This window comes from Myodes glareolus, chromosome 8 (assembly GCF_982192425.1).
Source record: "Myodes glareolus chromosome 8, mMyoGla1.1, whole genome shotgun sequence".
NCBI classification, from domain to species: Eukaryota; Metazoa; Chordata; class Mammalia; order Rodentia; family Cricetidae; genus Myodes; species Myodes glareolus.
This window is the reverse complement of record NC_142033.1, coordinates 73,012,709-73,028,289: the sequence shown is the minus strand read 5'-3', so window position 1 is coordinate 73,028,289 and position 15,581 is coordinate 73,012,709. Positions and strand designations below refer to the sequence as shown.

At 43.9% G+C, this 15,581-nt stretch overlaps 1 protein-coding gene and 1 long non-coding RNA gene across 2 annotated transcripts in view; both read left to right on the top strand.

The window, feature by feature from the left end:
- Positions 1-15: 15 nt before the first annotated feature.
- On the top strand, positions 16-2,386 carry LOC148121189 (uncharacterized). The gene is made up of 3 exons (XR_015738503.1): positions 16-86; positions 521-617; positions 813-2,386. It is a non-coding gene; the product is annotated as an uncharacterized LOC148121189 (long non-coding RNA).
- Positions 2,387-4,387: 2,001 nt separating this feature from the next.
- LOC146893897 (sodium/glucose cotransporter 1) overlaps positions 4,388-15,581 on the top strand; it is a 53,162-nt gene continuing 41,968 nt past the window's right edge. The window contains exon 1 of the mRNA XM_087909122.1: positions 4,388-4,786. Within this exon, the coding sequence (XP_087765248.1) occupies positions 4,652-4,786 (135 nt within the window). The 5' untranslated portion in view covers positions 4,388-4,651. The remainder of the gene's footprint in view (positions 4,787-15,581) is intronic.

Below are 15,581 nucleotides of genomic sequence, written 5' to 3'. Positions count from 1 at the left end.
GGCGTGAGTCAATAAGAGAGAGGACTGTGCACTTGGACTCGGTGCCACTGATCAGGAAGGAGCGATTTCCCCAAGTGATAATTCTGGTAAGGAAGGGAGGGGCTCAAGCTGAGTGAAGCCACGTTCAGTACCAAACGTGGGAGACCCAGAATGCTAGCCAAAGGAGAAAAGATTGGCTCGATGGAAATTCAGGAACTTGAGCCACAGAGAATTCTGGGTCTGCATGGTAAAGAGGGCTGTACTCAGGAAAATGTAGGAAAATGCAAGGGTATAGAGAGCCAGTCAGCCTCATGGTTGAGGCAAAGAGTCTGAGTTGTAAAAAGAAAGACCTGGGGATAGGCGATGGTGAGGGTAGCACACCACAAACCCGTCGATGAGGTTGAAGCCTACGTCTAAAAATTGATCAGATGCCAACTCTTACACACCTTTATTTCCAGTGGAGAACTGTAATAAGATTTATAGAGTTATTAAATATTTGTTGACTACTAAGAGCTGTCAAGGCCTTGTGTATTTAACACAGGAGACAGAGGAGAGTAAGCAAGGCAAAGCCTGCCCAGGAGAGCTGCCCTTTGCACAGAGAAAAGCAATAAACCAAGAAACGGAAGCTCGCGTTTTGTGTGAGTACCATGAAGCCACGGGTCAGGGTGAGGTGGGATTGTTTGGGTGTGTGTGGTCAGAATAGGTGGTGGTTCTTTTTTTACTTTTTAAAAACAGACCATTATGTATAATGTTGCTTTTGTCATAAGTAGTATATAGACATTTATTTTGTTTTTTAAAAGATTTATTTAATTATTTTTGTTTTCTGTATACAGGTGCTTCGTCTGCATGCAAGTGTGTGCATCATGTGAATGCTTGGTGTCTGCAGAGGCCAAAAGAGGGTGTCAGGTTCCATGTGACTGGAGTTGAGATGGCTGTGAACAGCCATGTGGGTGCTGGACTCACACAGGTCCTCGGAAGAGCAGTCCATGCTCTTTACCACTGGGCCATCTCTCCAGCCCAGTTCTTAACCTACTTTGCCAGTCTGAGAATCTGACCAAGGTCATGAGCCCTTTCGACCACAGTGTGAATGTGATTTTAGGGACTACAAAGATGTCTGAAGCCCACCTCTGAGGGGATATGGATGAAGGTTAGGGACCTGCCTTTATTGGTTTCCTATAGCTTTATGGAATGGATTACAACATGTTTTAAGTATTGCAGAAGATCCTCTGTGATCCACTGCCTGCCCATGTCTCTGTCCTGTCTCCAGCTGTTATGTCCAGTCATGAAGACCACAGGTATTTCCAGTTCTGGAACACACATTCTGTGCTCTCACACCGCCCTCCAACCATGCTGCTTTAGGGACTCCTACTGACCCTTGCTTGTTGTCCCTTTTATTCTTGTCACTGCCTTCTTTAAAGGGACTGAGTCAGACTCGCCTTACTTCACAGCCAGAGCATCTGTCTCACTGTAACTGTTTATGTCATTTGTGTCGTTTATCCACTCAGGTAGTGTTTGTTGAGAATCTGCTATGTGTCAGCCCACAGTGAGGGTCAGGAGACATTAGCATTATCCTCAAAAAGCTTATATGTTACGGCAGATTATAGGTACTAAAAATATAATTATATAAAATAAAAATTGATACCCATGTAAGAAGGATGAAAATAGGGATTATTTTGGGGGGGGGTGGTTTTGAGATAGGATTTCTCTGTGTAACTTGCCTTTTGTGTTCCTGGTTCCCACATCATGGCAGTTGATGGGTGTGGGTCTAGGCTCTAGGGTGGCAAATGTGGTTTCCTGGACCAGGACCTGCAGGCTTTTGGGCATTTGCTTCTCTATTTCTTATCACAGAGGGAGTAGAGACAAGTTGAGTGCCAGTTACCTGAAAAGATTTTCTAGTTGCCTGGAGAGCTTTCCTTAATTATATCAATACATCTGGATGTCATTAAAACTTATTATCTTAATATGATGTAATACATATAAAATATGTAGTCACATTGGTGTGTGACTTCCAGAGAACTGGACTTTCTAGGAATAGAGTGTCAATGAACTCTTTTTATTGTTTTCCTCTCACGTCAGTCTCTGAGTTTGCAGCAAACCAAGATATTTGCTGGAAGATGGTTCCTAGAAAGACCTGTCCTAATTTAACTTGTCTTTCTCATAATTAATGGCTCACTTCAATGTCTGAGACCTGTAGACAATTGGGCTCAACTGCCAAATGGGAGTAACGTCAGAGGGAGAGAGGGCTGCTGGCCTGGAGGTGGCCTGAATATCATCACTTATTGATGTGTCCCCCGCCCCGTCCCCTCTCTCTCCAGTAATGGTTAAAATAAATACAGGGCATTGACTGAATACCAGTTTGGCCATTTTCATCAGCAGGCGCTTGGGGCAATTTACTTAATGTTTTGAGTCCTAGTGTCCATGACATGGGAAAACAAGGATGGTCACTGTGAAAACAAAAGTACAATTTGTGCCTAGGCCATGCCCACCTCCAGCTCTGTGAGGGCAACGGTGTTCCTGAGCCCCTCATCTTTGAGTCCAGAGAAGATGATTGTGATGACGTCAGTCCTGTTCTTGAGCATTGTAAATGTATTTCACTGTGTGCTGAGATGCCTTCGATGTGCGGAATCATCTGCCTTAGACATGATTGACCCCATTTTGTAAGCGAGGAAAACAAGTGCCTGCAAAGTTAGGTAGCAAGTTCTGGGCTCCTTCTCTTGTTCAGAAGACAGAGTTTAGCTTAATATGCCTGAATGCTAGGCACTGGTGGGCTCATGGGGGTTGGGGGACAGGGTGGTGGCATCCAGGGAGGAGCCTGATCCTTTATAACAGTGATGGTGTTTCCCTTTCTTGGTTTTAGAAATAACCATCCAGCAGTAGAAAATCTCATCCCGGAGAGATGTAGCAGGAGATAAAGTTGAGGCTAAAGTGAGGTTAACAGGCATTGATATGCAAACATCCAGAGCTTGTCTCCAGTAAATAGGGGTGAAGCTGAGAGCCAGGGAGCTAAGGAGCCTGGCTAGAGTCTGAATTGATACTAGGGTCTTTTTAGAGATCAGCTGCTGAATGTCTAGCAATTTGGCTGAAGAGGAAACAGGTTGAGAGAGAGGAGTGATGTGCCTAAGTCCTTTTGGCAGAGGAACCAGCTTGAACTCCGCTAGGCCCCTGGCTTCCAGCTGTGAATTCTTGCATTTTTCCTTCTGCTCCGCCAAAAGGCTGAGGGAGTGTCCTGAGGAGCTCTGAGGAAGGTAAGCTAAAGATGTTGCAGATGTGTTACCCCATGCAAAGCTAGGATGGGAATTAATTTCTAGAAGTCCTCCCTCTGCAGGATGCTCTGACCTGGCCCCGGCTGCAGGGCCAGCGCAGCTCTTGGCTCACTGTGTGTGATCTGAGCCCCGGGTTGTGGCTCATACACCCGTCCAAATGTCCAGGGTTTGATGAGTTCTTGGAAAGAGATTCTCCAGCATCTTTTTGTCTGTATGTTTTACTCTTTTGATTCAGGGTCTTACCATAAGAATAGCCTAGTCACCAATCATAATCCCTTTGACTCTGTCCCCTGAGTGCTGGGATCAGAAATGTGCCACCATACCCAGACATCTCTCACTTTAAAAGGGTTTCAAAGTACATTACAAATTGTCCCTTGTTGTCTGAGGGGGCTTGGTTCCAGGATCCCATCAATATTGAAATTCAAGTCTTTTGCATACAATGGCACAATTATATAATCATGCACACAACCCATGTATGTCCTCTCATGTGCTTTAAATCGTCTCTGGATTAAGTGTAGCACTGACTACCGTGCACAAGCTATGTAAAGCTGTTATACAATATTGTCTAGGGAATCGCAAGGAAAATAGCCTGTACAAATTCAGCACAAAAGTATTTCCATCTGTGATGGGTTGAATCATTTAGGTGAAGACACAGGACAAAAAAATGTCTCTGGCGAGACCCCTCTTCTCCAAGTCTGTTTTTGTTTTTTCATCTTCTTCTTCCATTGGGGACTGCACCGCTCCTGGGGATTGCAGGCTGTGGAGAAGTCAGGAACGGGTGAGTTTGCTGCTGGTGGCCAAGAGATTTGTATTGAGTTTGCCCCAGCGAATTCATCCTCCTGAGAATATTCTTCAGGAAACCAAAACTTGGCTGAGTTCTCTGAAATGTCCTGCACTCATTTTTCACACGGAGAAGCCACGCTCGCAGAAACGCCTGGTCTGTTTCAAAGGCACCTGCCACAGGTGAGTCACAGAGTGTACTCCGCTGGCTCCAGGTGTTTCGGGCCCTCTGTGCAGCCCTTCCTTTTCTGCTCCACGAAGGATGCGGCAGTCCAGGCGTGGCAACTACGCGAGGTGCCCTCTGCGGGAGTACAGAGGACTTTTGTGCCAGGAGGGCACCACCCCCTGCAGGCCCCTCCCTGCTCACTGAGCAGCCCTTACCTGCGGGCGGTCGCCCGCCTCGCAGTTTCTCCTGCAGCTTTGCTGACTCCTCTTTCAACTGGGCACACCGGGAGCTGCTTCAAGACGGTGCGGTGCAGCGTGCAGCAGCGACAGGGGCCCAGCATTACTGCCGCGCAGCCCCTCTGTCGCGAGTCCGCTCCCTCGGGGCTGATCATTAACTCAAAGGCATTATAAGGAGTGAGCGGCCCCGGTGAGCCAGTGAGGCAGAGGGACTCCTCGCCACCGCCATGGACAGTATCACCTTGAGCCCCGCGGTCACTGCCACAGATTCACCCATACCGTCTTATGAGCGCATTCGCAATGCGGCTGACATCTCAGTCATTGTCATCTACTTCGTGGTGGTGATGGCTGTCGGACTGTGGGTATGTGCGGGACTGGGACATAGACTGAAGAGGCCAGGGCTACTGTGTGGCATGAGCCGGTGCAAAGAGATGACATGGTTTTGCTGAACCACGAAGGGCCAAGATGGTCTTATAGGTCTAGAGAAGGGAGTGGGAATGTCCTGGAATGCTGGGGAGGAGTTCAGAGAACAGGAAGCTTGTGTGTAGGATCGTAGAGGGTGCCAAGGGGGCCTGTCAGGAAGGCCCAGGGAAGATCCCCATCTGAGGGGGAAGTCAGAGATCACAGGGATCAGATACAATGTGGAGGACAGAAAAGGGACATCTTGGAGCTGCAGCGAGGGCCCAGGGCAGGTGGGTACTGTCCTACTTCTGAAGAATCCAGTTTCCAATGGGAAAGAAACAATTTAGAGCCAGAACAGTGCAGCCTCTGTGTAGCAGGTGCATGAGGCAGCCTATGTCTGATCAGTGCCCCCTCCTGGGGAAGGGTTAGCTTTGTATGGTGGGATTCTAGAGGACCTCTGGGATTAGCCATGAGGAAGGAATCAGTGAGCAGAGTGGCCTGGTCCTGGGGAGACGGAAGTACATGTGTCTCCTTTTGGGACTCTGGGGACACACCAAACCAGAGAAACTTGTTCTTCAAAGCCCGGAACTCGGAAAGTTCATTTATGATGCTGGCACAACTAACAGCTAGACAGAGCGTGCAACTTTTCAGCCACCTCTTTATAAAGGTTGAATTTGCTGTGGAGGCCGCTGTGGGCTCTTGAGTTACGAAAGGATGGTGGGCATTAGCCTTTTTGTAGACATAGCTATATCGGGGAGGAAGGGAGGGAGCATGGGCTCTTTTGTTTGTTTCGGAATTGTAGAAACCACATGTAACAGAGAGACTTCTGGGTGTCACTCTTGTGTCAGCGCGGCTCACTCTTGAGCACTACACCTGTCTTCCTAACAAGCAGGTGTCTAGAATACTCTAGAATACTCACCTTTAGTACTTGTTCTCATGCAGCTGAACTAGATGATGAAGAACGAACCCCCCCCCCCAGCCTCAGTTTATCCTAGTATAAAATGGGCATGTTCTTAGGATTCCCTCCCCCAAATACTGTGATGTGAATCTGAGAGGTCTTTATGATTCTAGGAAGCTTTTCTTATTATTGACCTTAGGGTCAATAATCTTGCAGGGTGTGTGTTCCATGCCCTGGATAATGTTTGTCTTTTCAAGTAAAATGGACACAAATGGTAAGCTGGGTAATGCACTTTCCCACAAAAAGTCACGAAACAGGGAGAACAGGAAGGCCAATTATAATTTTACAAAAGAGAAACTTGAAGTCACAGGCAATTGTGGATTGGCTAAGGTTTTGCAATCCCTGGGACTGTTCCGGGAACTCAGGTGTCTTGATCCTTGCCTTGACCCCAGGCCCTCAAGCATGGTGCTTGCTTTCTGCCTCTCCCCTCCAGTTCAGACTGGTAGATGGTGGAGCCAAGATGTGAATCCACCACTTGCTAGTTACACCAGATGGCCCCCTTTCCAGGCACTGATCATCTCTGCTCTTACCCAGATTCATTTTAGCGCCCCCCCCAAGTCCTGCGAGTGTTTACAATTTTTATGGTGTTTGCACTTTTGAAATATGTGTGAACCAGGGTCACTCGTCCTGTTAAAATGCTACTTAACGCACCTGTTAGTATTTGTCTATGTTTAATCTTCTCCTATTAACCAGTGCTTCTGGTCCTTGCTCATTTGACACGATGGATGTCTTCCAGTTAACACTCCTCTTTATCCTACCAATGTGCTAAGGCTTGAATTAGGGATGGACATTCTGGTCTCTGAATGATTTCTGGGCTGCACAGACTCACCCCAACCCACTGTGTGCCTCGGCTTAGAAAATCACCCATAGTTACTGTTCCTTCATCTGCATCCCCATCCATGCCAGCACTACCTATGTGGGCTCTATATTCTTTCAACATTGTTCTTAATTGATTATTTTTGAGCCTTGCCCTATTACCTGTTTGATATTTATTTCCCTTTTCTTCACTATTTCTTGTTGCTTCTTAAGGGGACTTTATATCCTTTTAAATTGAAACACTAACCTTATTCTTGCTGGGAGATGCTACCAACCCAAATCAGAGCTGTTCTAAACTACAGTAAATGGCCCAGTCTTGACCCACAGCCCATTTTTGCATGGCTCATGAACAAGAATAAATGCTACACTTTTAGAGGGTTATAAGCATAATAGAATAAGGCAGAATAAAATAACACGTTAATAGAACACACAAAATCTGAAGCATCTACCATCAGACCCATGTTCTTCTCTTTATAAAAATTTATTATTATTAATTTATTATTTTATGTATACAGGTGTGCTGCCCACATACATGTCTATGTACCAGACGTACATAGTGTTTTATGAAGTCGTAAGAGGATGTCAGGTCACCTGGAATTGAAGTTACAGATTATTGTGAGCTGCCACATTTGTCCTCTGGAAAAAGTCGGTGCTCTTGACCTCTGAGTCATCTCCTCAGCCCTCAAACCCATTTTATTTTGGCCTAATCAGATGATTGCTTGTTATTAAGACCCTGACTATTTGAATCAGTAGGATCATTGATCAATAGTTGGAATGGCTTTTGAGTTCTTAGCATCATGGACCGCTTGAGTTGGAAAGCCACACCTGGATCTTCACTCTGAGGACCCAACACCCTAGTTTTCTTTCTTTTTTCCTCCTCCTTCCTTCCATCCCTCCCTCCATCTCTTCCTTCCTTCCTTCTTTTCTTCCTTCACTCTTTCCTATCCTTCTTTCTTTCTTGTGCATGTGTGTGTAAAGTCTCTCTACACAGCCCTGGCTGTCTCAGAACTCACTTTGTAGGTCAGGCTGGCCTCAGACTCTCAGAGATTCACTGTCTCTGCCTCTGTTGCCGAGCACATCTTACTTTATGGCTTGATGGGGCAGATAACACCCAGCTCATGAGTGATTTGGTGGACAATTGTCAAACATTCAGTTTCCATGAAGGGCCAATAGCAGGCCAAGAGCTGTCTCTCAAAGGGAGAATAGTTGTCTGCAGATTATCATAGTGCCTTTCTTCAAAATCCCAAAGGGCTCTTCTGTGATTCTCACATGAAGGCTTACCAAAGGCTCCAAACAGCATCCCTATCTGACTTTGACCCTTCAAGTACCATCGGGTCTGCTGGACCACATGGTCCAAGTGGTCCAGCAGCCTGCACAGCAGCCTGGATGTGTTGAGCCATCTCTTTGTTCCAGGCTCCACTCAAAGCTAGTGGCTTTCAGAGCTTGAGTAGATGGGCCAGAGCTACACACCCAAGTGAGGAATGTGCTTTCAGAAGAACCTAAATAGGCCTACTAAGCCTTGAACTTCTTTCTCGGTTATGGGTGGATCCAGGTACAATAACTTAATCTTTCACCTTAGAAAAGGATTATCTCTACATGCCCCATACCACTGGACTCCCGGAAATTTCATTGAGATAAAGTTTTGGTTGGATATTCTCCATCCTCTGATGCACATATGCCTTATCAATACTGGTCCATTCAGCCACGTGTCATAATAGAGTGGACCAATGTGATATTTTATAGAAAAGATGGATGATCAAGATCTCCCTGAACGAAGTTATGATTCAGCAGTGCTGAGGGCTGTGCAGATGGTGGAGATCCATTGGGACTGGGAACTAGTGTGAGATTTTGGAAAGAATGTGGCTGTTTTCTGCCCTTGTTCCAAGAATCTGCCCGGAGCTAAATTGGATGATAGCATGTAATTTTGCTGGGGAGATCAAGCCATTCTGATATCAACTCTGATTGCTCAGATGCTTGTTGGCCATCGCTCTTATGTAGGTCTACATTTTAAAGGAGCAAGCGGGGCAAAAAGAAATACAACATGTGCAGTTTAATTGAAAAGGAGCACCAGGAAATTCTATGTTGGAGCCAAGTCCTGTTCTGAAAGAGATAAGGAGAGGTTAATAAAATATGGATGCTAATAAAGTACAATAAGATAAAGCAAGACAAACAAATCAGAATAGGACAGAGCAACCAACAAGAAAAAGAGCCAAAGAGAGAGTACACAGCACACACGGACATAAAAGTACACAGGGATCCCCTAAAAACACAAAACTGGAAGACACAATATGTAAGCAAAGGACCTGTGGGGTAGAAAAATGCCCGACATAATATGTGAGACAAAGACTCTCCAAACTTGCTACTGAGCTAATTCTGTATTGATATCCACTGCTGGGCATGGGGCCTGCCCTTAAGAGTGGTTTGTTTCCCCAGTGAGACTCCCTTGGAGGAAGCTAATTGTTCATTTGCACGTGGCTATCAACTGTAGACAGCTTCTGGGTTGGGGATGGAGGCGTGTGTCCACTCCTCCTTTCAGCTCTAGGACCCATCTGGTGCAGACCTGTGCAGGTCGTGTGCGCTGCCTCAGGCTTGTGAGTTCCTATGTGTGCCAGCCTTGTGTCTAGAAGGTGTCGAGGGCCAGCAGAGTCCAGCTACTGACTTCCTGCCAAAACTCAGGGCAGTTGCCTCAGGGCAGCCAAGGACTTAGAATCTAATTCTTAGTCTAAGGAGTGACTGAAGGAGTTCCCACATTCGCTCTTAGAATCATGCTTTTTATTCTTCTCAACCTGCTCTCTTTTTGTTTTAAAAAGTTTCCAGTTTACACACACACACACACACACACCAAACAAAGGCAGTTCTCTGGTAATCACAAGGTTACAAATCCAGTGTTTCTCTCAGGGTCATAAAGCAGATGGGAGCTGTCCCAGGAGATTCAGTTCAGAGAGGCGTGGCTAGGAAGACACCCACCCGAGCAGCACTAGGAGGCAGAAAGATTGATTTAATAGGCTCTAAATTGTAAAGGGCATTCATTAAAATAGCACATTTCTAGGATTAACTAGGGGCTAGTGACAGAAAATGCAAAGGGGAAAATGGGTAGGTGCAGCGAGTGAATGGTTTTTCTTTAGGGTTAGCGCTGAGGGTCAGGGGAGCTAGCACCTTCCCAAGTCAGTTATGGGAGAATTAGGACACTCCGTCTCAAATGAGCTTGGATGTCCCTTTATCTATGAAGGTCCCAAATGTGGCCCTTATGAAAGACTCCTTTCCTGACTGCATGCCCTGCCAAATGGAAGATAGCTGCAGGGAGCTGGCTTCTAATGTATCTAAGGGAAGGAAGCGGAGATTCAGCTGTGGGAGTCAAGGGTTTTGTGTGACTAAATTCTCTCAATGGTCTCTTGGAGTGGGGTAAGTCACCCAGTCAGCCAAAGAACAAGCCGGGCTTTTCAGTGTCCTTGTTTTGTGGGACAAATAGATCCAGTTATGAAGCTTGCCCCAGCATATATTCTGTGTATGAAAACTGTATAGCTAAGTGAAAGATCATCCTCCTAACCACCACAGACAAGTCCCATAAAATTTAGATGCAGTCATGAGATTACATATACACATCCCATGAGATTACAGTCTACAATGCAGGTATAGAGAGACACCAAGCTGCTTCACCAAAGTGAGCAACAGTTTCCAGAGTCGATGGTCCAGCAGACCCCGTCTGAACAGGATTAATCCTCTGTCAGATAACCATACCTCTAGTGGGCTGACATCTATACTAGTTGCCACCTGCTTCTCATGGCCCCTGACAAGAAGGGCTTGAGTCCTTGTGTCTTTCATCCCCTCTGGTTCTTACACCCTTTCTGCCTCCACTTACATGGAGTTCCCTCAGCCCTGCAGGGAATGATCTGATGGAGATCTACCTTCTAGGGCTGAGTGTTCCAAGGTCTCTCATTGTCTGGCATGGGTCTCTGTATTTGTTCCCAGCTTCTGCAGGAGGAAGCTTCTCTGATGACTGAGAAGGACACCTGTGAGCAGAGCAGAGTGTTGTTAGGAGTCATTGATTGCTATGCTCCTTTAGCAGAACAGTAGTGTTCGGCCAATCTGGTCTCAGGTTCTTGACAGTGCTGGGCATGCGTTCCATCTCACGGAATAGATTTAAATCCAATCACAGATTGGCTGGTTAGTTAACTGGCCACAGTTTTGTGTCACTAGTACACCAGTGTATGCAGGCAGGGCACCGCTGTCTACTGAAGGCTTATAGATGGGTTGGGGTTTACCTTTCTCCTTTGGAGGCGTGCAGAGTACCTTCTCGTACTGTGAGCACTAGTCTGCAGGGGTGAAACTGTAGGTAGGCACCAGCTCAGCTTCTCTGTGTTCAATGAGTTGTGTAGGTATTTTCTCCAGCAATAGGGTCTTACTGTCAGTTGGTGGAGAACCAACAGTAGCCTTGGCAATAGCCTGGGTTTAGGGATTCACATGGGACCTCTTTGGCCACGAACTCATTTCAATATAACCCATTCCTGGTACCGGAAACTTCATTTGGTGATGAGAAATATCCAGTTAGGTCACCCTGTTATTTGGTGATTTCATTTTAGAACCTTCATCTATGTACATAATTTAGGAAGCTTCTATTGCATTAGGTTTCCATGTGAGCTCTCAAACGGCCCTTAGCTTTAGCTGTCTCTCCCTGTATTCCCTCCATTGCCCCTTCTTCCCTCCTGCTTCCTGTTTGATTCCCTCAGTCCAGTCCCCCTTCCCAGCCTCTATCCTTCATTGTCTCTTCAATTCCCCCTTCTAGGGAGATACCTACCTCACCCTCTAGTCCCTTCCTCTCAACCTCACTGCTGTAGTTAAACTCTAGCTGTTTGTTCATCAATTTACCAGCTACCATCCACATATAAACAAATACATAGCATATTTTTCTTTCTGGATCTGGGTTACTTCACTCAGGATGATTTTCTTCTAGTTTGTCCATTTACCTGAGAATTTCATGACTTCATTTTTTATAATGGTTGAGTAATATTCCACTGGGTAAATGTACCAACTTTTCTTATTCATTCATCTGTTGGTGGATATCTGGGTTGTTTCCAATTTCTGGCTATTATGATAGAGTAACAATGAACATAGTTGCACAAGTGTCTCTGTGGTAGATGATTCATCCTTTGTACATGTGCCCAAGAGTGAAATTGTTGGATCTTGAGGTAGAGTGATTCCTATCTTTGTAATGAACAGCCACCTTGATTTCCATAGTGACTGTACAAGCTTGTACTCCCACCAGTAATGGATGAGTTTCCCTTGCTCCAAATCATCATTAGTATGAGCTGTCACTTGCTTTATTGGTCTTGGACATTCTGATTTGTGTAAGATGAAATCCTCAAGTAGTTTCGATTTGCATTTCCCTGATGACTAACGACATTGAACATTTCTTTAAGTGCTTCTCGGCCATTTGAGTTTCCTCTTCTGAGAATTCTCTGTTTAGATCTGTACCACATTTTTAATGCTTTTTGTTTTGCTTTCTTGATTCTTAGTGTTTTTAGTTCTTTCTATATTTTGAATATTAGCCCTATAAAGGATCTGTACTTGTTAAAAATCTTTTCCCATTCCATAGCCTGTCTCTTCTTCAGAGAGATGGTGTTCTTTGCCATACATAAGCTTTTGTGTTTCCTGAGGCCCCATTTATTAATTATTGCCCTTAGTGCCTGTGCTTTCAGTGTTCTGTTCAGAAAGTCGTCTCCTGTACCAATGAGTTCAATGACTGTCCTTCACTTTCTCTTCTACCTGATTCAGTGTATCTGTCCTCGTGTTGAGGTCTGGAGTAGAGTTTTGTACAAGATGACAGGGACGGCTCTCTCTGCATCTCCTACATGCAGCCGTCTATTTTGACCAGTACCATTTGTTGAAGATGCTGTCTTTTTTCCAGTGTGTATTTCTGGCTTCCTTATCAAAAACCAGGTGTCCATAGTGTGGGTTTTATTACTATTGATCTGTAGTACAATTTGAGATGAGGGATGGTGACAGTTCTCCAGTAACCTTAATGAAAATCATTAAGAGTGCTTTAGTTATCCGGAGTTTTTTGTGTTTCCACATGAAGCTAAAAATTGTTCTTTCTAGTTCTGCTTTTGACTGAGTTTTTGTCCCACCTGGTCCTTGCAGTTCAGTCCAAAGAAATCACACAGAAGCCTTCATTAATCATAAACTGAATGGCCTAGTAGCACAGGCTTCTTATTAACTCTTATAAGTTATATTAGCCCATAAATCTTGTCTGTGTTAGCCACGTGGCTTGTTACCTTTTTTGGCAAGGCAGTCACATTTTGCTTGCTCTATGTCTGGCTTCCTCTCTGTCTGGGTGAGGACTGCAGACTGCAACTTCCCTCTTCCCAGAATTCTCATTGCCCTGCCTCTACTTCCTGTCTGGTTGCCCCGCCTATACTTCCTGCCTGGCTACTGGTCAATCAGCATTTATTTAAAATACAAGTAACAGGGTACAGACCATTGTCCCACAACATTCTGTGAAGAATTGTGTTGGAATTTTGATGGGGATTGCATTGAATCTGTAGATTGCTTTTGGTTTGATGGCCATTTTCCCTTTTCTATTCCTAATGATTTGCCAGATGAGAGATCTTTATATCTTTTGATGTCATCTTCAATTTCTCTCTTCAATGTCTTAAAATTTTTATCATAAAAGTCTCTCACTAGCCTGGTTAGAGTTACTCCAGGGTATTTTACATTATTTGAGGCTATTGTGAAAGGTGTTATATCCTTGATTTCTCTCTCAGTTCTTTTGTCATTTATATATAGGAGGGCTACTGACTTTTGTATGTTAATTTTGTATTCTGCTACTTTGCTGAAGGTGTTTTTCAGCTGTCAGAGATTCCTGGTGGAACTTTTAGGGTAACATACATATTATCACATCATCTGCAATTCAAGATACTTTGGCCCCCTTGATCTCCTTTAGTTTTCCAAACTAAGACTGCTAGTATTATGTTGAATATTTGTGGAAAGAGTGTACAACCTTGTTTTGTTCCTGACTTTAGTGAAGTTGCTTTAAGTTTCTCTCCATTTGAGTTGATGCTAGCTATGAACTTGCTGTGAACTGCCTTTATTTATGTAGCGGTGTGTCCCTTGTATCCTTAATCTCTTTAGCACTCTTATCATGAAGAGGTGTTGGATTTTGTCAAGGTCCTATTTTATATCTAATGGAATGATCATGTTGCTTTTGTCTTTCAGTCTCTTTATATTGTGGGTTACATTTGTAGATTTACATATGTTAAACCATTCCTGCATCTATGGAATAAAGTCTGTTTGATCATGGTGGATGATCTTTTTGATATTTTCCTGGATTTAGTTTACAAGTATTTTTGCCCCTATGTTCTTGAAGGAATTAGTTTCTAATTCTCTTTCTTTGTTGGGTCTTTATGTGGTTTGGGTATCAGGGAAACTGTGACCTCATAAAATGAATTGGGCAATATTCCTTCTGTTTTTGTTTTGTGGAATTATTATTTGAGGAGTACTGACATCAACTCTTCTTTGAAAGTCTGGTAAATTTCTGCACTAACATCGTCTGTTTCTGGGCTTTTTTGTTGGCAGGAAGGAGACTTTTAAAGACTGCTTCCATTTCACTAGGGGCTATAGGTAGGCTTAAAATTTTTATCTGATCTTGCTTTAACCTTGGTAAATGGTATATATCAAGAAAATATCCATTTCTTTTAGATTTTCCAATTTGGTATAGTACATGTTCTTAAAGTTTATCCTTATAATTCTCTGGATTTCCTTGATGTCTATTGTTATGTTGCTCTTTTTGCCTCTAATTCTGTTCATTTGAATTTTCTCTCTCCACCTCTTAGTTAGGTTGGCTTTGAGTTTGTCAATTATATTGATTTTTCTCAAAGAATCAACTCTTGATTTTTTGGATTCTTTATATTTTTTTCTGTTTTATTGATTTCGACCCTGAGTGATTATTTTTGCCTTTTAATTATTTTGGGTATAATTTCTTCTGTTTGTTCTAGGGTTTTCAGGTGTACTGTTAAGTTATTTATAAGAGATTTCTCCAATTTTTTAATGTAGTTATTTAGTCCTACGAACTTGCCTCTTGGACCTGTCTTTATTGTTTCTCATAAGCTTGGGCACGTTGTGTTTTCATTTCATTCAACTTTAGAAAGTCTTTACTTTCTTTCCTAATTTCTGTCTTCACGCATCTTTCATTCACAAGTGAGCTCTTCAGTCTCCACGAGCTTGAAAACGTTCTGTTGTTTCTGTTGTTGCTAGCCTGCTGTAACCTGCGCTGGTCAGATAGGATGCAGGGAGCCTTTTCAGTTGTCTTGTATCATTTGTGTCTTCCTTTGTGTCCAACTACGTGGTCAATTTTGGAGAAAGTTCCCTGAACTGCTGAGAAGAAAGTATGTTTCTGTTTGGGTAAAATATTGTGTACATACCTGCTAGGTCAGTTTGGTTTATGATGTCAGTTAGGTCCAGCATTTCTCTGTTTAGTTTTTGTCCCGATGACCTTTCTATTGACAAGAATAGGATATTGACATTCCCACTGTCAGTGTGTAGGGTCAATATGTGATTTAAGCTGAAGTAGTGTTTCTTTTATGAACTTGGGTGCCCTTGTTTATAGTGCATAGACATTAGGAATTGCAATGTCCTGGTGGATTTTTCCTTTGATGAGTATGTAGTGATGTTCTCTATCTCTTTTGATTAGTTTTGGCTTAAAGTCTATTTTGTCAGGTATTAAAATGGCTACACCAACTTGTTTCTTGGCGCATTTGCTTGGAATGTTTTTTTCCATCCTTTTACTCTGATATGATGTCTATTCTTGATGGTAAGGTGAGTTTCTTCGATGTAGCAGAAGGAAAGATCCTGTTTTTGCATCCATTCTGTTAGCTTGTGTCCTTTTCATGGGGAATCGATATCGTTGATGTTGAGAGTTGTCTGTGAGTAGCAGGGTGGGGTTGCTGGGTTGCAGTGGTCCTGGTTGCTATTGATTGTGTTTTGAC